The sequence below is a fragment of the Papilio polytes genome, unplaced genomic scaffold (assembly GCF_000836215.1).
Source record: "Papilio polytes unplaced genomic scaffold, Ppol_1.0 DF824169.1, whole genome shotgun sequence".
Taxonomy (NCBI): Eukaryota; Metazoa; Arthropoda; class Insecta; order Lepidoptera; family Papilionidae; genus Papilio; species Papilio polytes.
The window spans coordinates 2,423,138-2,446,504 of record NW_013525035.1 but is presented as its reverse complement, the minus strand read 5'-3'; the positions used below and the strand labels follow the sequence as shown (position 1 = coordinate 2,446,504).

At 32.8% G+C, this 23,367-nt stretch overlaps 1 protein-coding gene across 3 annotated transcripts in view; it reads right to left on the bottom strand.

Annotated features, from left to right (window-relative positions):
- Positions 1-23,367, bottom strand: part of LOC106111373 (zinc finger protein 710) — an 84,378-nt gene that overhangs the window by 40,175 nt on the left and 20,836 nt on the right. For 2 of the 3 annotated variants that reach the window (XM_013293425.1, XM_013293427.1), the window contains exons 2-5: positions 7,228-7,833; positions 5,306-5,398; positions 4,362-4,457; positions 3,186-3,254 (exon numbers count right to left, since the gene is read on the bottom strand). In XM_013293425.1, coding sequence (XP_013148879.1) covers positions 3,186-3,254; positions 4,362-4,457; positions 5,306-5,398; positions 7,228-7,758 — 789 coding nt within the window. In that variant the 5' untranslated portion in view covers positions 7,759-7,833. The remainder of the gene's footprint in view (positions 1-3,185; positions 3,255-4,361; positions 4,458-5,305; positions 5,399-7,227; positions 7,834-23,367) is intronic. The other variant, XM_013293426.1, reaches the window with a different exon arrangement.

Below are 23,367 nucleotides of genomic sequence, written 5' to 3'. Positions count from 1 at the left end.
TATTAAATTTAAAAGCTGTTCGGTCATTAGACCACTTTTTTCTAAACGTCCCCGCACAATTTTTCCTCCCTCCTTGGACACTTTTCATAATTACAGCATCCCCCTTTCTCACCCTTTACAACCCGTTTTGATACTTTTACAAGATGTTACTGTTAAAAAATTACATTCCTTTTTCGAATGCGAACTTTTGAGAACGTCCATTATTTTGGATTTTTTTTAAAGAAAGACTCATAACTCTATTTATAATAATTACTTTTACTTTTAAAATGTTTCAAATCATTTAATGCATACCAGTTAAAAAAAAAATTACTCGCGATTTCGCCCGCGCGCGGGTTTCAAATCTTATTTTGTAGCCTCTATATTCTTCTAATCTATGGTATATATCTGTGACAAATTTATCAAGTACATCTATCCATCTTAACTTTCCCGTTTGTAAAATTTGTAAGTACAGATACATTTTCGAAATCATAAAAGTAACTATATTTTTGTACAAGACTTTCTCTTATTTTGTACGATACTTTATCTTATACGATTGTTTCTTGATTTGATTTTTTTCTCAAGACGAATTAAAGAACATTTTAATCTGAGTACATTAAGAATGTACCGAATATTCTAATTTGGGTACGTCGTTAAATACGTCTGTAAAAAACAATATTTGCAGCAAAGAGACCGACAGACAGAAAGTAAGACAAGGCTCTTGATTTACTAGCAATGCCCCGAAGGAAAAAAATACCGAAAGAATAAGTCCTGATATACACTTACGCTAGTGATGTCTCTTGTATTCGTACCAAAATAAATTTAAAAAGAAACCAATGATTTGGTTGAGTACGCTGTTCTAAAGCTATCGATAAAAGTATAAAAATGTTTTTTTTAATTATTTTCGATACAAATGATTCCATATAACAAGAAAGTTACCTACTTTACACGAATAACAAAAGATGCATTTTTTTTTAAATGTTTGAAGGATATTTTTTTCTAAAAGTCTTTAAACTCATTGATCTTACTCAAAGGTTAAAATTTAAAAATCTACCATCCCTACTAACAACGAGGCGTACCGCGAAATCGAAATAAAAGAGAATGTATAAAAAAACCTAAAAACACATGTCCCGGTCGGGCGGCGGACGTCAAAATTGTTTCAATTTCGGAACGAAAAAACAATTGCGATTTGAATTTAAAATTCGAACGGCGGTCATTTTCCCGCGGATTTTTTTTTATTTTGCGGAAAGCGACGCCGGCAATAAATCCCGCGGCAATAACTATAAATTCATTGCGGATCGACATGCAAATGTTAAAGATTTTTTTCGACAAGCCGTATCAAGTACTTTTTGTCGGAACATAAAATCTATAGAGTAGATTTACGCAATATTTTATTGCGGTAACACTTTTTATTTAACGTAATAGGGTAATGATTCTAACAGTAAAAAGTTATCTTCTGAGGAGATTTTAACTTTTACAAACAGGCACCAAAACAATTTTTTCATCCTGATGATGGTCTTTAAAAATCAAATTTGCTATATGTTGTCAAACTAACTTAGGGTCTAATCTGTCAATCTGACTTATGACCCTGACGAACCAGCTATTATCCATTACTGCAATGCTAAACATATTTGAAATTTTTTAGTGTGAAACTACTCTAGCCATCTAACTTTTCTGTTCCGACGAAAGATCAAGTGCTACACCGTACGGAGCTCGGTTTTTATTTTACCCGAGTGCACTTTTCCGTTTAACGTCCGACGTACGCTGTCCCGTTTATTTTTTTTAACCACCTGTGCTTTCAAAATGCATGCTACATTACAACGAGGTTCTATTAAAACTTTTAGCTAATATACTTTTTGGTATGCGCGACATTGTTTCCAGGGAGTTAATTAAATAATTTTACTGTATTCATTTAGGAATACATGTGAAAATAAAACGTTTTTTACCTATGGTATATTGTTAAGTATTGTTTTTAACTAAAGTTTTAAATTTAAAAGCCTGTGCTAATACATCTATAGTAATGTTATTTGCATTTCAATGAAAAGACATTTATCGTGCGTGAAAAGAGTCCGAAGTATTTTATATTTTTAATCAAAAAATCATTGTGCAATAACAATGGATGTATTTATAGTCAAGAGTATAACCGAAGGCGTGTTGGTCTTGTACTCGAGTAATCTGTGATCGCACCTCCTTGCTTTTATTTTGGCGGCAAAACTTACATCTGCTTTCAAGGTGCCGTATGCGATCTCCAGGAAGTAACCTGACCGGAACATCTGCAGGTGCCCTACCTTTATTGCGCAAATTGTAATAAATATTTAACACTTAATAGATTTTGTGCTCTATATCCTGTGATATTCACACTGATTACAAAGTTTGAATGTGTCTTTTATTTCACCTTTTGTAACCGACGTATTTATATAAATTACTTTCGGTTAGTCGATACGGATCATTGTCATACTTTTTATTATCTTTAAAATAAAAGGAGATAATACGCATTAACACAGATATTTAAATTAGAAATCAATCATTTTAATTGAAATATCTTAATGTTTACTGACTTCTAATTTGTGGTCGTAGATATTAATCCTGTCATGCAATTGTCGTAAACCATGTGCTTAGATCGAGCGTATTCGTAACGATTATAAGAAAGTTTACTATCAATATCCTTCATTAAATAAAGTAAGGTTACACCTATTGTTATAGTATGTCGAAAAGACTATAATCTTTTAAATTGTTCAACACTAACTATTGAATATTTAACAGATCAAGCCTAGTTACCTACAAGTTCGCATTGCAATAAATAGCCCCCGACACTTTTACCACCCGTCGATATAACGATTCGATAAAAATCTTTAACGCGAAGAATTAACTACATTTAACATAATCGGAAGAGCATAATTTGAATCAAACCATTGTTGAAAGAATCTTAAACTAAACTTAAAACTAGCTATCGGTTTGTAACCAATACCCATTTTAGGGATATGCTTTACTTGATATATCGATAACATATATTTTAGGTAAAAAATATTTATTTAGATGAAAAAAACGTACACAACGTAATAGGATCATCATACGATCACTGGAATCAAATTATTAGTAATACCTTTGTCTTTTAAAAAATAAACTCATATCCGTATCGATATATAAGCGTCCACTATCCCTTGACCCTTGGAAGATAACAATACGCATTGAAACAGGTGCCAACTCACTCGCTGCAGCGTCGACCAGCACTCCTCCAGCGTTCTCTCGCTTATGCTCTGCCCCGGCCGCGCTTGTTGCTGTACAACAAACACAAAAATTAACATTGCTATTGCAAACCACCAATTCGCCTATCACCCCTTATCTCGGGTATAACTACCAACTAATCTCAGTTTTCACTCAAATTCACCCAGGTACAGTCGCCTTCGTTCGCAGTGCTAACAGTGGCAATTGTTAATATCTTAATGTAATAAAGGTTGGTATACGGAATAATAACGTACACCACAATATGATATCCGGATGTATGAGGTATCTCCAATTTTTTTTATTTTATTTCTATAAAACTCTAGTATTATTCTTCAGCTGAAAACTGGAAGAGCAATTATTAGTTGAGAGGTTAAAGGATCCTTAACTAGGCCATCGCGTCCGAAGGCGACTGTACATATCAACAAATAGTTCTATATTATGTTAGTCTGTAATTTAATTTCTATTTGTGAAATAAATATTTAAATAGCTTAATTAGTTTAGACTTAAGAGTTTAAAAATGTTACTAACTTAGTTTTTTAACATTCTAGTATCTATGCGTAACAAATTAATTAACGAAAAAAAATTATAATAATATTACTTAGTTTGACATTAGCGTAAATTAAAAAAGCATAAGTGATGAGCGTTATAAAGTATATTTAAACTTTATTTTAGATTCATACTTGTAACTTGGACGCCATATAGTTTGCACAGATTGTAAACATTTATAAATATTCATAATTAAAATAAATAATAGAATCTACGGAAACTCATTCGATAATAAAGTACAAGTAAGTTAATTTTATGTTTTATATGAAGATATAACATTACAAAAAAATATTGCAAACAGAAATTCTATCAAAAGACTACTTTCATATTTAACTGAACAGTTAGACTCTACAGTTAAAAACCTGTGTAAAGTAAATTTAAATTTTGAATTGTCTGGTATGGTTAGACTATGGAATTCTAAAATTTTTCCTACACACCAACAAAGTGTGTAGCAGTCCTAATACTTAGTTGCCTTGAAGCCATACGACTTAAAAATTTTAAAATTAAAAAGACAATTATTGGTAAATTATATAAAACTGTCATAGTTTTAAAGGTTGAATAAGTTTCCGTATTGAAAAGGAAGAGAAGGTGAAAGAAAGATTGAAAATAATTACATCAATATTGAGGCTATTCAGGAAATTTACCAATGCGAAGGGTAGCATGCTGCGGTCGGGCATCGGCGCCTCCCCCGTCGGCGACTGTTGTTGCGGCTGTATGGATAACAACAAAATTAACACCAAAAAATGTAACAAAAACTAGCAATAATTACGTAAAAAGTAACAACATTTTCAAGACTTATCCCTCTGTATCCTAAATAGGATACTATTCTATCCTAGGATATCTCTCTACTATCCTATCCTTGTGGCATTCCGGATACAGAACGCACAAGATTGTTTTCAAAAAATACGAATCGAACGATACTCATAGTTTTGGGTCTTTATTTCTATTGAGAGTAATAATGTCTTCAAATCTTCAAACAATAGGTATTTATAACAAAAAAGACATATTGATATCGATAGTTTATAAGCTGTTAGTTACATTTCGAAGTTAAATACCACTACATTAGAACAGCAACACTTGTAACATCTACAAAAAAATATCTGAATACCTAAACGTCATTGTTTAATATCGTTACGCTAAGGAAGTACATGCATTTCAGTTATCAAAGTATTGGTTAGCATCGCTTTGTTAAAACGTAACTAAAAACACTCATACATTCACCAACTTTTTATAACTACATACAATTGTTTGTGTTAACTTAGTCCCTTAGTGAAGATTATTATATCTAATCTAGACTAACGGACATTATTAATAGTCATTAAACGACTAAGCGTGCCAGTTAGTACACAATCAACTAAATAAAAAAATCTACGAAAGCAAAACTTAAAATGCATATCAATTATCAAGTCAAGCTAAGCTTAAATCAGCCAGTCATTTTATTAAAAAAAAAAGAAAATTTCAGTTTTAAATCATGACAAAAGAGTGCGGGCAAACCATACGCATAAAATACAGAACATGTAAGAAACAGAGCACACGTAGTAATTAAAAAATTATTTACATCGATATTATTGAGTGATGACAGTAAATTTACCAGTGCAAATGGTACGAGTGATCTCTCGCTCATTGTGGAGTCTGCGGATGGTGACTGTTGCTGTTCCAGGCGGGCGTGAAAGAAAAATACATTTAATTATTCACACATTACATACATATTCCGATCCTTTTCAGTATATACATTTTTGTAATTTCATATCGATTATAATTTTCAATATCTATGGAGAACGCTTTTTCTTTTATGCATAATATGTGACGCGGAAAAACTTTTTATACCCAAATTGAATATTATAGAAAATATAAAAAATAAACAAATATACGCTTATAAAGTGATCTAAAGTTTTTCGACTTAGAAGACATTGTTTATTTATGGTTTTAAATAATTTTCTTTAGTCTGACTACGAGATTTTATCATAAAAAAATATTAATAAATCATATTTTAATTAACCATCCTTTATAAAATAATATAACCACAATAGCGCTGCCACTTAAAACCGTCGAACCGTTAAAATTTAATTTATAACAAAAAAAGACAAAAACAAACCGATGAATGCAAAACAGGATATCAAAACCGGTTTACGTTTTAATAGAATTTTAAAACAAAAAAAAATTGAATGAGAACAGATTCGCAACAAATAACTGTCAACACCCCTTCCGTGAAACAAAGCGCGGCGAAAAAAGAAAAAAAAATTAAATCACAATGAAACCCCTAATCCTTTCCGTGGGAAAAAGACAAATGCAAGGTGAGCTGAGTCCAAAACTAATTTAAAAAGTAATATACTTTTCGTCTTCAATTTTTACGTTTGAAATTAAAAAATGTACATTTTGTATTTGAATTTCGAATAAATTTGAATATCGAACTCGATACATTGTTTTTAATTTTATTTTAAAGAATTATGCGACGGAACTCGGAAATTAAGGAATCATTCCTGTGTAAGTTTACAGATTGTTTTTTTACACAATTTCCTTACAATGCGTAATTTATTAACTATATTAGAAAATGTAAAACACCAGTATAACATATTTTTTTCTTTAACGAAATTTCAAAAACTACATTTTTTTTAATTTACACAACCAAATACTTGATAGATCTTAAATGTATTTTTAACATTTAAATTTGTATTCACCTAATGTTGACATGGACTTAACATTTTATCATTAAAAAAACAATAAAAACTCAACTTTATTTGTACTACGGATGGATAAAATGAATCAATGATAGGGTTTCTGTGACCGCAATCATAAGCCATATGGTCAAAACAAATACGAACGAACAAAAGAAATCGAAATATCGTCGACAAGTTGATCACAAGCTAATACCGAAATAATAGAATTATCATTGATTATCGTTAATTTACATATCCTTTGTAAAAACCGGATGCGATGTAAGGACAAAAACGATTTAATAATAAGTCGAACGCGAGGCCCTTAACCCTTTCTTCGCTTAACAAAAGGTACACACAATATGTTGTATTGCTTTCTTGTAACTGTTTTTTTTTTTAAAGAAGGGATCGTTCCGTATTTGAAACGAGTTTCGTAAGACCTCATAAGGGTCAGTCGATTTACATGATCAGGAGTAGACACACGTCTGATTGCCGAAGATACGTTCATTCTGAATTTTCTTAGTGTTAAATTATTATTTTTCGTCGATTTTCAGGTAAATGTTCTATATCTAGTTGATCGGTATGAACTCGAAATTTATCAGATTTTAATTTTTTTATATTTACCGGTGAAAAAAAAATAGCAAGTTTCAAAGTTCCGTCGGAAAGTCTTAAAAAATTAACTCTTTATAATTTTATTAGTTAAAAGTAAAGCGGAAATAATCTTGTTACGAACATTTAAATGTTTTGAGCGATTATGATTAAATTTCCCACTACACAATTCTATCACCTAAACTTTTAAAACTTATAGGTAATTAAAGGAACTCACCTGTATATCGGTAACCAGCTTGTCTGTCATGATCTTGTGGTCTGGTGTGGCGGGCGGCTGCGGTGTGGGCGGCGCGGGTCCCGGCTGCGGCATCGGCTCGTGCGGCTCGGGTGGTTCGTGTGGGCTGGCAGGTCGGCTGCGCCCCCAGAAGTCCTGCATCTTGAATTGACGTTGGTCGGGCTGCAGCGCTGGGATATGTAGCGAGAGAGGCGCCGCGCGGAGGTCGAGCGCGCTGCCAGCCGCCGCTGCCTCGCCACCCTCCGCCGCCGTCATCTTGAATGAGTTCTGCAGCCAGCTCGTCACAAAGTTGTCCTCTTCTTTGGGCGCCTCCAGGAGTCTCGGGTACGGCGGCGCGGCGCCCGCCTCGTAAGCGCCTTCGCCGCCGACCGCTTCGCCCTCCTCCGCTATTTTCGGTACTTTCGCCTCCCTCGGTGAGTCCTCCTCTACCGGTTCCGTCTTCCGGTAATCATGGAGGTCCCTGTACCTCTCCTGGAGCGCTAGGGATATGTTTTCATTGAAGTATTTCAACATTAATTCCAGTTTGGGGCGCACGGTCACGAGGAACACATGCGACGTCCCGCGCCTGAGGCTGGAGCCGCGCCGGACCTGCAACGATGATGGTCTTTAGCGCGCGGCGGCTTTCGGTTTATTTACGCGGGCGGAATGGGAAAGCGAAAAGCGGGACCACCTTGAGACGCGGGCGGGCGACGACTAACTTCTTGGTGGAAAACTTGCGCGTCGCGACGCTTTCTTGCGGGGTGGGGCGGACGCGCGCGCCACGCGAAGACGCCGCTCCAACTAGCAAGACGCGGCGCCGCCCCCGCCGCCTTAGACGTCGTCAAGAACATCCCCACCGGCGGCGGCGCCGGGCGCGTGCGCCCCGCGTTTTTTCCGCGGAAAAATGCGAGCGGTCAAGGAAAAGCCGCGGCGGCGAGCGCGCGACGGACAGCGGCCGGGCGCCTCGCGCCTTGCCCACAGCCGCCTTACGAAACGCTCGGCCCGCTCGGACCGCTCGGACCGAGGACCTAATAACAACTATTAAAAAGGGCGCGAAGGGTCGCCCCTCTCGCTCCGCCGCGCCCGCTCGCATCCCACCCCTATGCGTTAGAAAAGGACGAGTAGACCGAACGATTTTTTTCTAAGCCCCTATTAGTGAGGGAGGAAATGAAAAAGAATTGCCTTTCTTTACAATTTTTTTCTTAATGTCGACGCTCTCGCTCGCACTTGGGGAGTTTGTATAAAGCCCTTGCATGTCGAGTTTTTAAATACTTCCGTAACGCCTCTTTACTATTGAATTTTTTTCTTGTTCAGGCGGAGCTTAGCTCATGGGGTTTAGCCAACGGCCGATTTGACGTCAATTTTTTCGCATTTTTACCTAAACTCTGGTTTACAGAAATACCGAATTTTCTTAAGCTGTGCCCTTATTATTTTGAACTTCGAACAACTGAATTTTGAACAAATTACAAAAATAAAGACAGTTAAAATTTGTTCGTTAAATTAGCATATGAAATTTTAACATTATAGTAAGCCATTTGTGTCCTTACTTTTTTTCTTGTACTCTTATCTCTGAGGTCTTAGTTTTATATTATCGCCGCCGTACGCCCTCATTAGATTATTCAACCCTCTCGCTACCCCACGACAGATGGCGTAGCTTGCTACGAAGTCTACGACATTCTGTGACCTCTTCACATCTACGTAAAAGAATTTAACAAAAAAACTTCATGTCTCAAGTCCATTTTCTTAAGATAATTCAACAAGTTAATAATTATAAAAACTCAGTAACTAAATAAATTCAATTCAAATATTTTATTCAATAACTTATCGACTGCACCTACATGTCACGGAAAAATGATTCCGTTCCGCTTGCAATGGCACATATAATTAGGTCTGAAATTGCATGTACCGACATGCCCAAGACATTATCTAAAATCGCGACTTAAAGACAATTGCCAGGTATAATAATGAACAGGCGTGGTCTAACAACGTAGGAGTGGACTAGACTTTTTATACGGTCTGTGAATATGTGAGTACTTTACGTCGCTAGGGGGCGCTTGTAATGGCTTGGGAACGTGGAAAAATATTACATATAGAGAAAAAAATCTTTAGAGTTACGATAATTTGTTTTGTCGCAAAATTTATTATAAACAAACAAAAGGTTTACTAACATCGACCACTAAACTAAAAAATAAGTGTCAAACGATAAAATACATGACAATTTTGGAAAGAAATTTCGAGGAAATTTAGCTATGAAACTAATGTCAATACATGTTTATTTATTTTATTATTTTAATAAAAACACAATGAGATGTTTTACTCGTTTCGATATTAATTTATAGTTGAAGCGATTTTACAAGAACATTTAAGTAGCGGACAAGGGATGAAACTGAATTTTCTTTGCTATTTTGAAAACTAGATGGCTCCGGGGGTGCTTTTCCGTCACATTTTCTTCTAAACACTCTTAAAAGTAATAATAAATAACAGTATATTTAATTATGAAATATTTTAAAACCGTATTATATACGTTTAATGTTTCAGGTAACATTTAAAAAAAATACTTAGTAAAAGCAGTTAAAAAAAATTGGAAAAAAATTGAAATCAACAGTTATTATAAAAAACGTTGAAATTCTTTGTATATTCTAAAATTGAACTATTCGAAAATTAAAAAAGTTTTTAGGAATTATCAAATTACTGATTATAGTTATCTTGTTATATTCTACCTTAAGTAAGGGTTTACAATTAATTGACCAGAAGTCGGCTATAAAGTATAAAAAAGTAGACAGACAAACATTTTTGATGTTAATAATATCCGTTGTGAACAATGCGGTGAGCGCCCGATGACCCCAAGCTTTAGGGGCACCTTTATAATGTGCGTTAAATTCAACTTCCCATCACTTACAAAGTTCCGGACATGTAAAAAACGATATAATCTTTCATTTTATAAATACTAACTATTGCTCGAGACTTCGTTCGAGAGAAAGTAACAAAGTAGTAAATAACATAGCCTATGTTACTTACTGATAAGGTGGCTTTCTAACTATGAAAGAATTTTTGAAAATGGCCCAGCTGATTTTGAGTTATTTCAATACATGCTAAAATACAAATCATTCTTCTGTATAACATTAGTATAGACTAGAGAAGGACTCTGCTTTTTCTGGCAAAGAATAAACCTCTATATCTTTTCTGTCATATCGATATCCTTCCCGTTGTATAGTCTACCCTATTGCTCTTATGATATTATCATATAGCCTTGTAATATAATAATAAATTGAATATAGCCAACGAAAAAACTGAAATCGGTCCAATAGTTTCGGAGTCTTTACAATGCACACAAAACCAGTGTGTCATTTGTTATAATTATTGGCGGTTTTCTCAATAGTATACATTAATTTCTTTTAAGTTATTGCTATTGGAAGAAAAAAGGAACACCCTTAAGATGAATTAAATAGATTAATACAAAATAATTGGAAAGGTAGAATCTTTAGGAACAGAAACAAAAACAGACATTTATTGTTTAAATAAAATTTAGACAGGTCAAAAGTACTACCCAAGTAAGGTTCACTTTTACACATCACTAGCTTTCGCCCGCGACTCCGTCCGCGCGGAATCAAAATAAACAAATTCAAGTAGCCTATGTTTTCTTTCAGACTATCCTCTAGATCAATGCCGAATTTCATCAATCAAATCCGTTTAGCCGTGTAGGCTGCAAACTCTAACAAACATCCATCCATCTAAACTTTCGCATTTATAATATTAGTATGATTATAAAATAGCAGAGTTCAAAATAAAAAATGAATTAATGAAATGATGGAAGATATTCCATTAAGCATTATAGGTGTGGATGCTCAAACGGATATTATATGCAACAATGGCCGGCCGGCAGCTGTCGTCTCGGACGTTCCGACGCCATATTTCATTTTAATTTTTTTTATAGTAACAATATAATAACGTCGGCCAAAGGCGTCCTCCATTGTGCAGAACTATTAGAGCGTATACGAGCATTATTCTAAAGCCATTTTATATTGAAGATCATGTTATTAATAGAAAAATAAATGCTATCTATATATAACAATTTATTTTTATTTAAAAAAGTATATTAAAATTATAAAATAATATTAAAATTTGTGAAAATTTCCTTACTGTCGAACTAAGCGTAGTTTAATACAAGTGTTTAACACTTAAAGAATTCGTTAACGTCAATTTGCCTGGGAAATTATAGTTAGGGACTCTTTAACTCTGAGAGTGAGTGTAAGTTTAGATCAAGTGAAAGAAATGTACGTTAAACAATAAACAGAGATATTTCTTTTCTAGCGCAAAGAATAGATTCATCTCTACTATCAAAATAGGAGGCCCTAGCACGAAATATTAAAAGAACGTAGATAGATGCGTAGCAGATGTCATATAAATGTCAGTGACATTACGAACACTTTCTCGCAAATTTTCGTTCTATATCCCTGATGCTCTATGAAATTAAATTTCTCCATTAAACTATACATATCAAAACGTAATCCATGAAACGAACACAATAGAACAGGATAAAACTGGATGTAACTGAACACTTGACAGAAAAAAAAAGTTTATCAAAGAATCCGTTCCGCTTTGAGTATCGCAAAAACTGAACAAAAGGACCATTTGACCCTTTACAATATGCAAATGTTGAACACCTAGCGGATCATAAGGGCACTAATAACAGTGATTTTTTTAAGTTCTTGTCGCAACAAGACCGGTTTTAGTAAGTTTTTTCTAGTTATTGTTCTTGAAAATATTGTTTTCTATGGGAAGTTCTCAACTACAAGGTACACTTTTGTTCTGTTTAAGATATCATACATTAACAAGCGCTTTACAGTATAAGAACATCTGAAGAAACTTATAAATAGCAATGTAGGATATCAAACTTGCTTATAGAAATCGTACAAATAAATCTTGTTCTGTAATAAACTAGATGTAGACCGTTACTCTGTCCGCAGGGATTAAAAAAACAATTAGTCTATGTGTTCTTCCAGACTTCTACAATTATGCCAAATTTATTTAAACTCCGTTGAGCCGCCATACTTACTAACGAACATCCATCCATTAAAACATAGCAATTATAATTTTAGTAGGAAAGTAGTATTGAGTCTTGATTGAATATTTTATGTAAATTTTTACCAAATGGAGATCTTTTACTTAATACATTTCCAGTAAAACTAGCTGATGCTTGCGATTTAGTTCGTGCACAATAAAAAAAATAGTAAGTAGCTTATAAAATACTATACATTGTATTTCTGTACAAATTTTGTCCAAGATTTGTTTAGCCGTTATGAAATTACCTGCTAAAAACCATCCATCGAAACTTTCGCATATAGTTTGGTAAGAAGGAAGTTAATAAGACAATAATAAACATCATCTTACCCTGCTTATCCTATTCCCGTAGGGGCGTAATAGGTTTTGTCCTCCAGATCTATCTATCTATCTATCTATCTTCCATCATGGCAATTGTCACTCCCTTCTTGATAATGTCACCTTCCACGCAATCCATCTCTTTCTAAACCTACCTCTTTTAAATAAAAATAGTAAACATTTATGAAAATCATAAGTATACAGTTATATTAATAATACGAATTAAAATGAAGACAGAGAATTACGCACTGCGTTATTATTTAAATGATCGAGTATTAAAATATTCAACGATATGTAATTTATTAACCTACGACAATCATGTCGCCCTCAAATTAACTTAGTCTAAGAAATATATTTATTTTTAATGTTGCTATACCTCAAATTATCACCTTGATATGTTAATATGAAAACGCAACGTTTTTTAAGGAAATTGTGAGAGTAGTAAACGTGAAATTTGACAATTAATGTGGAGAAAAAGTGTTACTTGTCAAAAAAAAAAAGCTTTATGCTTATATTTCATTGACAATTGACAAGGGTTAATAAAAGCATTTTATTCTATATTTATTCAATGTATGAATCGTAAGTTTAAGAAAACTGCGTGGTAAACTACCTGAATAAATGTTTTTTTTTATGGTAACATCGAAGACAGAAATATGTTCATCGATGAAAAAGTTGTAACCGAGGGTCGTAATGACCGCGCGTTCACGAACCGCGACCTATTTTTAATGATTTTTGGAAGAATCGTAAAGGGTTACGCTAACTTAAGTGGAGTTGGCTTTTTGGATATCGTCTTATTATCAGAACATACTCCAAATTACAATCTGATATATTCTGTAAGTATTAAAACACGGATATAAAAGTTTAATTAATCTGTAGCTAAAATAAATATCACTTGGGAATTTTTGTTTGTGTACAATAAATAAATTACCACGGAGGTAGCATTGTCTCTTTCTTTCTCACTACATCGTGATATTCTTCTCTCTTTTTGTAACGAAACATGTCTATCGTGACGTGTGCTTGTAATTCCAATACTGATTTATTATCCAAAATGTAACCATTTTAGTAGTCCACTATAAAAAATCGAAGAATTTTGAACAGATTTGAATTCAGTTTTAAATATCTTACTCCATAGTTATTTAGCTAGTTAACGTGAAACATTATTGATGGTACTATTCCGTGACAAGTGAACGATACGGGGCCGCGAACAGAGCGCGCTTGTCCGTCCGTTTGCGTTTGTGTGATCGATAACAACTGCCTTCGTGTAATACGGCATACCAGCTCTTAACTTATACTAGATACACGCCACATAACCTAATTCATAAAAAATGCAAAGATAATACTTTCAGCCAGTTTCACAGCGGTACAGCCCGCTTTAACATCGCACGAATGAGCCGGCTCACTCGGTGAAAGACCATACAGAAGGCAGTCGAGAAGTGTGAGCCATTCCTCGGAAAGGACAAGTGTATTTCCAGTGGCCTAATTTTAGTCTCTTCTCCTTCTCACCATTGTCTTAGGAAAGTATGGGAAGGAAAAGTAAATTTGACAGTGAAGAAGAAGCATAGGAAGGGAAATATCCTCTTTACTTGCGTCTCCTTCTTCATTTATTAAGGGTTGGCAACGCATCTGCAGTTGCGGATATACATAGGCAATGATCGCTTCACGTTCTCTGCGAATTCAGGTTGCCGCTCGCTCTTTTGCCACCTTATTATATAAAAAGTCAGGAAATATCCTGGTATTCGTTTTGTTCAGGGATACTGTAGTTGTAAGTCAGGAAATTAAAACTCCTGCTTAAGGAACTTCTAAGTCAGTTATAGAAAAGTTTGTTAAGAGATGTTGGTGGCTGATGGTCTAGTCTTATAAGACCATAGAAAGATGTATAAAGTTAATATTATGGCTTATAATTTAAGTAATTTTATTATATATGTTGGACTTAAAATGGTTATACAATTTGTATTTGTAAACTTATATATAATTGAATTTAAAACAAAACCACATTTCAAATAAATTATAGGAACAAACGTTAATAAAATTCATGCAAATCGACCGTTTAACGGTAGCTGAATATCAATTCACACAAAACGTTTACCCCGATCAAGAAAACGAAACAAAAAATCAACAAAAAATACCCCTCACCAAACATCGCGTGTCAAATCCGACGATGGTAAAAAATACATGTTAATCTTTCCAATCTTTGTGTATGGCAAACATTTTACCAAACACGTTGGGCTATTGGGCCAACATATTTTGATTGAAATGTTTTCCTATATTTTAATTAAAGTTTCCCAAAAAGTTTGACCTGTCATCTCTTCTTAAATTTTTATTTTTAATTCCTGAGAACTTTTAAAAATAATACTGAAAAAAGATGTGTTAAAACAATACTTTTCGCTTTTCTTTGGTCTATTAAAAAATATCAATATAAAAGTGATATTCCAAAATATACCTTATTCGAAAAACCAATCAATATGAAACGCCCTAAACAAAATTTCTTTATAAAACTAGCCGTTAACTTATCGACAATCGTTGGCCAAACATGTTGGCGCATCGTTCTAAGGTAGCAACTCATTTGTTTACACGGGTTTAAAAAAGGATTGACACATAAAAAACCGCCCCTTCCGTTAGACTGAACCAATAAAAAAAGAAAAAAAAAACTTGCGCGTTTGAAAAAAGAACGAGTTAATTGGTGGTGCGCGTGCCGCCCTACTTTTTTTCAAGCTTTTTGTGAGAGCGACTTCTCATAGAGGGCTGGGTTTTTTTATACTCTATGGGGTGAGTTTTTTGCTCCAATTATGACGGCGACGGTGCGTACCACCGACAAATTATTTATGATTATAGAGTTTTAAGCTCTGTTAACACTGTATAATTTTGTAGTGAGGGTTTTTTTCATAATTTTGTTACACTATAAGTCTTGAGTTATTTTTTGTCACTAGTTTTACAGCCAGTATTTTTAATGTATTTTAATAACAGTTTTTGATATAGAAATTGGAATAGTAAAGATAATTAAATTTAAGAAAATCTTAATATTTCCTTACAACGAATAGAATTTTACTGAATCTCTAGTTTATTAAAATCTACAAAGTAAAAAGTCTAATTTTAATAATCGTATGTATTCATGTATTAAATAAAATTACTATCTCCGACCGTAATAACTATTGGGAGTCGCAAAATAAACAATGTTGATTTACATTGTCAGGAGAAACTAATAAATGATAAACAAGAAGCGACATCTGTCGCATATACGATAAACAACAAATATTTTTCTTATAAGACAATACTGTTCATTTAATTTAATAACCTAATTATGAAAATCAAACGTATTCCTAAAAAATTGTAATATAAAAATGTTGCAAGAAATCTTTTTTGAACTAAAAAATAGACACAAATATGTTGAAAACAAACTAAATAGTCTTTAAAGTATCTTAAACAATTAGTTCTTATTAATATCTCTTCCTCTTTTTTGTTTCTTATACTGTCTTTTATTTATAAAGTCAAAAATAAATACAATAAAAAATATGTTATGTAACAGTGGAAAATTTTTACCTCGATCAAGCGAAAAAACAACCGCCCCGCACAGCGACAACTTATAAAATTTCCGTTTAAAACACATCGCTCATTATCTTTTTTCTAACGAAAAAATACATTTTTGTACGCAAATTTATAGCTTTAGTAACACACATATATCAAAGCACAACAAACTTTATAGGTAATATGATAAAATGCAAATTAAAATGCAATTATTTCCTTTTTACGTCTATTTGGATTGACCAAAGAGTTCCTTGGTCTACTTTATTATGTACTAGGGTTGTACCCCTTCGGCTAACTAAACATCAAACCAAGAGACAAAAGTTAAACATTTCAAAATGTAAGAGTAATTAAACGTACTCCGTATTTATTAACGTATTATTAAAATAGAAATTAGGTATAATACATTCACAAAAATTACTGCGGTTGAAATTGTTTTTATAAATCAAATGTTTTATTAATTATCTATAGTTTCAGAAAACGGAAAAACGCTCGCCGATTTTCTATTTGAGTTGAAGATAATATTTGATAGAAACAATTATTAGAAATTCCAATAAGAATGTTGTTGATCATATTATAATAACTTAAATCTTATAAGACTATGTGATAAGCTTAAGTCTGTTACTAGAATTTAAAATAGCTTATATAATTTGAATTAAAGTAAATCAAAAAGACGTAAATGTTATTGCGTTGAATTATAAAAGTTTTTAACGTAAAGAAGTTATCACAAGATGTTTGTGTCCAACCAAGTTGAAGAAGGAAATTAAAATCAATTTGCGCGATTCCAGATCTAGCTATTCCAGAAATATCCTAATTTTATTCATATATGTTCATTCGTTAAAGAATTACGTAGTAACATACATACGTTCAAACTTCCGCATTTATAAAATCTGTAGGATAAGCAACAGTTCTCTGGGTATAAAAGACTCCGTTTAATGGCTATCATTATTTAATTTGTTCTGTAACTCATTTTCTCGGTTTAAGCGTATGCTTAACCGATAAATCGTTCAACAAGCCGATCATAGTCACATCACTAGCTACGCTTGTGAGCGCCTTATCAGCTCCACTGTGTACGTTGATAAAATTTTGAAAAATTCTCAACTTTTCCGCGATAACCCCGCCTTCTCGGTAAGGAAAAAAAGCTTGAGTGCCGTATTCATACACTGAGACTGCTTTTTTATTATTTGGAAAAAGCTTTCACTTACAATAAAGTTGTTGTAATATAGCCTAATTTTATTATTCTTTACACTTTAATGGTCAGTTAGGAAATAACTTAGCATTATGATTTAGTAACTAAGTGTTGATTATTTTTTTCAGTAAAGTAGTAATTAAAGAGCTGCTTCATCCTTATTTAATAGTCTAGAAATTAATAATTCAAAGCTTAATAACTTCAACTACCCTGACATTTCATGAAGTATGTTAACAATTGTGTTATTGTAAACATTTATAAATTACTCACTTGCTGCATTATATTCGGAAAACATCTATTAGTCATTACGAAGACAAGAGAAAATGTCAACATTAGTACGGATGTTTTGTGCTTAGTATTTTGAAAATATCTTCTGTTATATGTAAATTCGTTTTCATCTTGTATGGTGTTTACATTGATTGGGTAGCTATACTAAATAGTCAACTAACTAATTGTTAACTTAACTTTAATTGCTTAACTGATAGGTAAAAGCCATATTAGCGTAATTAATTTGATATCTTACTACTTGTTATATTTCAAGACATATAAGGAAAGATATGTAATTTTGTATGTATAGTAATAACTTAAAAACCACTGGACCGATTTCAAAATATTTTACACCATAAAAAGCTGGGTTATCAGTGAGTAGCATAGGCTAGATTTTTTAATTTCACGCGGACGAAGTCGCGAGCAACAGCTAGTTTGTAATATTTTATAAGTCGATGTGATATGAAACTTTTGCTTGCAAACACCTCCACACGTCTTAATGGAATCCAATTAGAATGTCGGTAAAAGTTGCACTGTAATATATTGCAAAAGATATGCAAGTTAAATTGTACAAGCTTCAACATTTGAAAGTACAATTTTATTATTAAGACCGCTACCTACCGCGACGTAATCCATTCGCAGTTACTACTACCAAACTACAAAAATAACCAAGTATTTATCTTCAATTTCCGACAAGATTTCCACTACACAAATTCTAATAATTGTGTCTTATAGGAATTAAAAATTATAATAATTAATAGTTATTTGACATTATTTTATGTCTGGACTATAAATACGGTGCATCTTATAAATAAACTTCATGACCGACAAGTATTTATTATTTGCAGTTGCGTTATCATTGCCTCTCCACTTAGTATGAGTTTTGTACGTGTATTAATCATAGCGTTTTCTTTGTGAGGGTCTAGATAAAGTGCATCGGCTAGACAACGCACCAGTGTGCATAATCTGTGCTATAAGGCTGCCGATTTCAAAAGGGGTGCGTGTTACTCTACATTGATTGCTTGAAGTGTATATTGAAATTAGTCGTGTAACCAAATTGTGATTTATAATGAAATGTATACTTTAAGTATCATGTCTATTTTTAATTATAATTTCAGCATAACTAGTGAGTATAGAAGACGAAGTTAAATATCCCTTTTCAATTTAAACTAAATTGATACTTGATATTTTGACAGATATGTTAGTCCTTTTACTCGGTAAGTACTTAGTTCAAATTTTGTTTTGTATATTTTTCTTCTAACAATACAAAAACAATTAAATGTAGTTTAATATAAAACAAAACGCTAAATAAACCTCAATGGTTTTTCACCAGTTTTAGTATGTTGTAAGTGTTTAAAAAAATGTTATTTATTTTGAATATTTTTTAGTAATTAATTAAATAATTATTTTAATATTATTCACTGATTTTTTTCAGGCTTTGGAATATCTCAAATTGTATTTTATAGATAATGAAACAAAAAGTATCAACAAGCTATGTAATTGATTCTAAAAATAAATTGCAAGAATCTTTCATAAATTAAGGTACTCTTTATTTACTTACTAGCTTTTAATAATTTAGTCCTCGTGAGATTAAAAAAAACATAGTAAGTGTTTTTCTTGACTATTTTTATCTGTGACAAAATTCATCAAGATCCGTTCCCGATAACCTCTAACAAACACCCATCAAAAGTTTCGTATTTATGTTAAGTAAATATTTAATTGTTTTATATAAAAATCGCCAATCTCTAAGCTGGAGTAATTAACTTCTATGTATATATCGATTATAAATCGATCAATAACTTTGTAATTAGCAACGGTTTAAAATGTTAACCGTTACGTTACATTTTATCTATACCTGGATATACCAATTACTGCCGGCAGAGGTCGCTAGTGCCCTAACGGGGCGCAGATAAATCTTTTTACAACATTCCCTGATTAGAAAATTCCTTTATTAATTGACTGCTTTAATTAAAACCATTCGGTCGTGCTAACGATAGTTGGTAAGGTTTGGCCTTTCATTCTTTAAAGTAATTGTTAAGGGAATATTTAATAATGAATTAATATGTTTTCTATGGTGTCAGTTGAAAGAGTAAAATTAGTCAGAAGTGTATTGTTTCATGAGTCATATAAGAGTAATTTCTTAAGAGTATGTATGTGAAACAATAAAAATGTCTCGGTAAGAAATCTTCGAGATGTGTCGTATATATTATTGATTCAAACGTAGGTAACAGTTTTCATGTAAAAATAAAATCTTTGAACGTAGGCAGTTAAAAATTCTATCATCATCTCCTCTACCTCACTCTTCTCTACTCACTTCCTTCTTGATTGTCACCTTTCACGCAATCCATCTCATCTCTTTCTACGTGTACCTCTACCGGTGTACCTCCACAATCATAACTAACGTCCTTCTTGTAATTGGAAATTCTATGTACATTTAATTTGTAACTTTAAAAAGTCGCGTTACAAATATATTACAATATATTAAATCACGAGCAAGACACAAAGATGGCCATAAAGTCAGCCGGTGCATTAGAAAATCAGTGTAGGGATCGCGGAGAGAAAAATAAATCAGCACCTACGCACGCGACCTAGACCAACGGACACACAAGAAGGCAAAACAACAAAAAGTTTCGAGTAAAAAGTCCGCTACGTACAGGGTTGTCAAACATTTATTCACCTGTTAGGTATTAATAGTCTAGTTATATCTAAAAATGACACAATTTTACATAATACTAGCGTAAACACACACTTCTTTGTTGCCTAAGATGTCAGTTTTCACAACATGTTTTCGAAGAACTCTTTTTTAATAAAAACACCTACCTTACGTCACGCTTTAGACTATATATTTTCACGCTGTTTAACTTAGGGGTAAATATTTTGGATAAAAACCCTAATGTGGGAAAGAGACCATAAGTTGCTGCCAACATCAAGGAAACAAGGTTGCCAATGTTTACCATGTCATGTCAATTTGACATTTGCAATTTTCATAATTTCATGCGGTTCATCCGCGGGAACAAGTAGTATACTAATATATGTAACAGTAGATTAATTTTTAAAACTTTTAATATAAGAAATCTATCTATACAAGATCACGTATCAAGCCAGCGTCAGCATTACTGATATTACGTGCTTGTAATCCAATTTTATTAAAAAACACATCTGCATGATATGTATGTATTGTATAATAACAAATCGTAACAATTGGTGAAGTTGTTCCTTTACATTTTAATTCAAATATAAATTACTAGTCTATACTTAAATTTATCAAAAGGAGAAAGATTTGTATTTTTATATGTATTGAAATAACTCAAAAACTACTGAGCCGATTTTAAAAATTCTTTCAGCGTTAGAAAGGTAATTTATCTGTGAGTAACATAGGCTATTTTTTCACGCGGGCGAAGTCGCGAGCAACAGCTAGTTTTCAATATTACTGCTCTTATATAGATGATTCACAGTGTTCAATCTTGTATCGGTGGTCAATGACTCAATGAAAATGTATTCTCATTTCAGGTCAGTGTCGGTTGAATCTACTGCGAAAAATGCGCATTATTACTGGCCACAGACGAATGTTAATAGCGGTGGAATACAAATTTTATACGGATAACTGTGGTATGGACCGATATTACAATTGTTTTCGAACCCTGGAAATACGGTTTGAACGATAAAAAAAAAATTTTGGTTGATTAAATTATACTTCGTATAGAGCATATTTGGCAGTAATTTTTACAATTTCTAACCAATTATTTCAAATGGTGAGGCAGACATTTAAAGCGTAGAAAAAAAAACATTTCCTGAATCGCGAATATCTGTCAGCCCTATTCGCACCGCGAATACACGAGGGTAACGAACTGCGAAAAATAAGACGAAAAAGAGCGCGCGAGCACATGTGCGTTCCGCCATTTTTTTCTCGCCATCCCTTTCTCGGGCTGCGCACGCGCGCGCCAGACAGAGACGGGGTGAAAAGAAAGCGCACGGAAAGAGTTGGCGGTCATTCGCGTCTAGTGCCGTGCGTCGCCGCTAGGGGCGCTGCGGTCATTGGGAAAATTTCTTCCTGTTTTAAAGCTTACATGTTTCCATTTATAATTTGGATGGTGCGTTTGGATTTGGAATAAACATTTTACGTTGAGGTTGCAAAATGACTTGCTTTTACAAACTATACAAAAATACGCGCTTGTTAAGCTATATTTATTTTACAAAAAATGCGACATTCTAGTTTAAAATATATTTAGTGAAATATAATTATTAAAAATGATAAACTTTGATGTTAATATTTACAATATCGAACTTCTTTACAATATATTTAAGCCTCATATATTATAAATATTAGAAAAAAATTAACATTGTTGTTTGTAAAAGACAGAACATGTCTGAAAAATATTGAAATATGCTCTACTTCTGCAAAAGCCAGGGTGTATCGCTAGTCTTATAAATATAGATATTTACTAGTAACAAGCTGTACACAGTGACACTATGAAGCATGACCGGTACCCAATTAGTTGTAGAGTTAGGAAGCAATATCTAGAAGTGGCATCGTAAAAATTGGCCGATAGCGAGACGCGGCAGGATCCCGCGCCGACTCTAAACGTGTTGAAACATTATTTAAGGAGAAGCGGTTTTGTAATTTATATTTTAAACTAGATAAACAATGTTGCTTAAGACAAGAGTGAAAAAAGTCATATAATGTTATAGTGTAAGCAGAAAATTCAATTGAAAAAATGTTTTCGTTTTTTACATTTAAAAAAAAACTTTCTCTGGCATCCTAAGAATAATTTGCAAAAAATTCGGAACAAAATGTCCAGTAGGTTATATACTAGAAGGCAAATAATATTAACTATAGTTAAAAAGTTGTAAAAATAATTGCAATAGCAATTGAAGAGATATATTATAAGTTAGTGGAAAATTCAATTAAAATTTTAATTGGTTGTATCCACCCTTAACTGCTTTGCTATAAACATGCCGAGAAAAAGCATCAATTAAAAAGTCTCCTATACGGTTCTAAATCACGACTTGACAGATTCATTAGAATATGAAACTGCATAGTTGACTCTCTAACTAGAAGTCATAAGATTCATTTTCCTCTAACCTAGTTGATTTAAAGTAAAGATGTTTGCAAGAGGCAATACTCGTTGTTAGTTGTAACGGTTTCTAGGCAAATTATTTTATTTATTTCTAAGTGAATTTATATTTAATTTATTCTTTAGTCATCATAAATAAGTAAATTAATATTAATAAATGAATATAAATCTCCAAAAACTTAACTTTATTTTTTATTATACTTATACATTTGAGAGCTTCCTAAAAATGTAAATCATTGTTCTATCATATTTACAACTACCAAAGAAACCAGTAAATATCAGTAACTTTATAAATGTTAAGTAATTCAAAGATATAAAATACTTATTAATATTTTATTAACATGATATTCATAATTTATCTGTTATGTTTATAAGAAAATGAACATAAACAATTATTTTATACTAGCTTTCGCTCGCGACTCCGTCCGCGCGGAATTAAAAAAAAACAAATGCAATTAGCCTATGTATTTTCCAGACTATGCTCTACATCTATGCCAAGTGTTATTGAAATCTTTTCAGCTGTTTAGGCTAAAAACTCTAACAAACATCCATCCATCTAAACTCTCGCATTTATAATATTAGTATGATATTATTGTATGGTTCGTGATTCCATAAATATTTTTTATTCTGTTATGTTTCTCAGAAAAGTAAGATAAATCTATTAGAGTCGCTATTATTTCTGTATCTCTTGTTTAACACGTATAATTGTAGTCT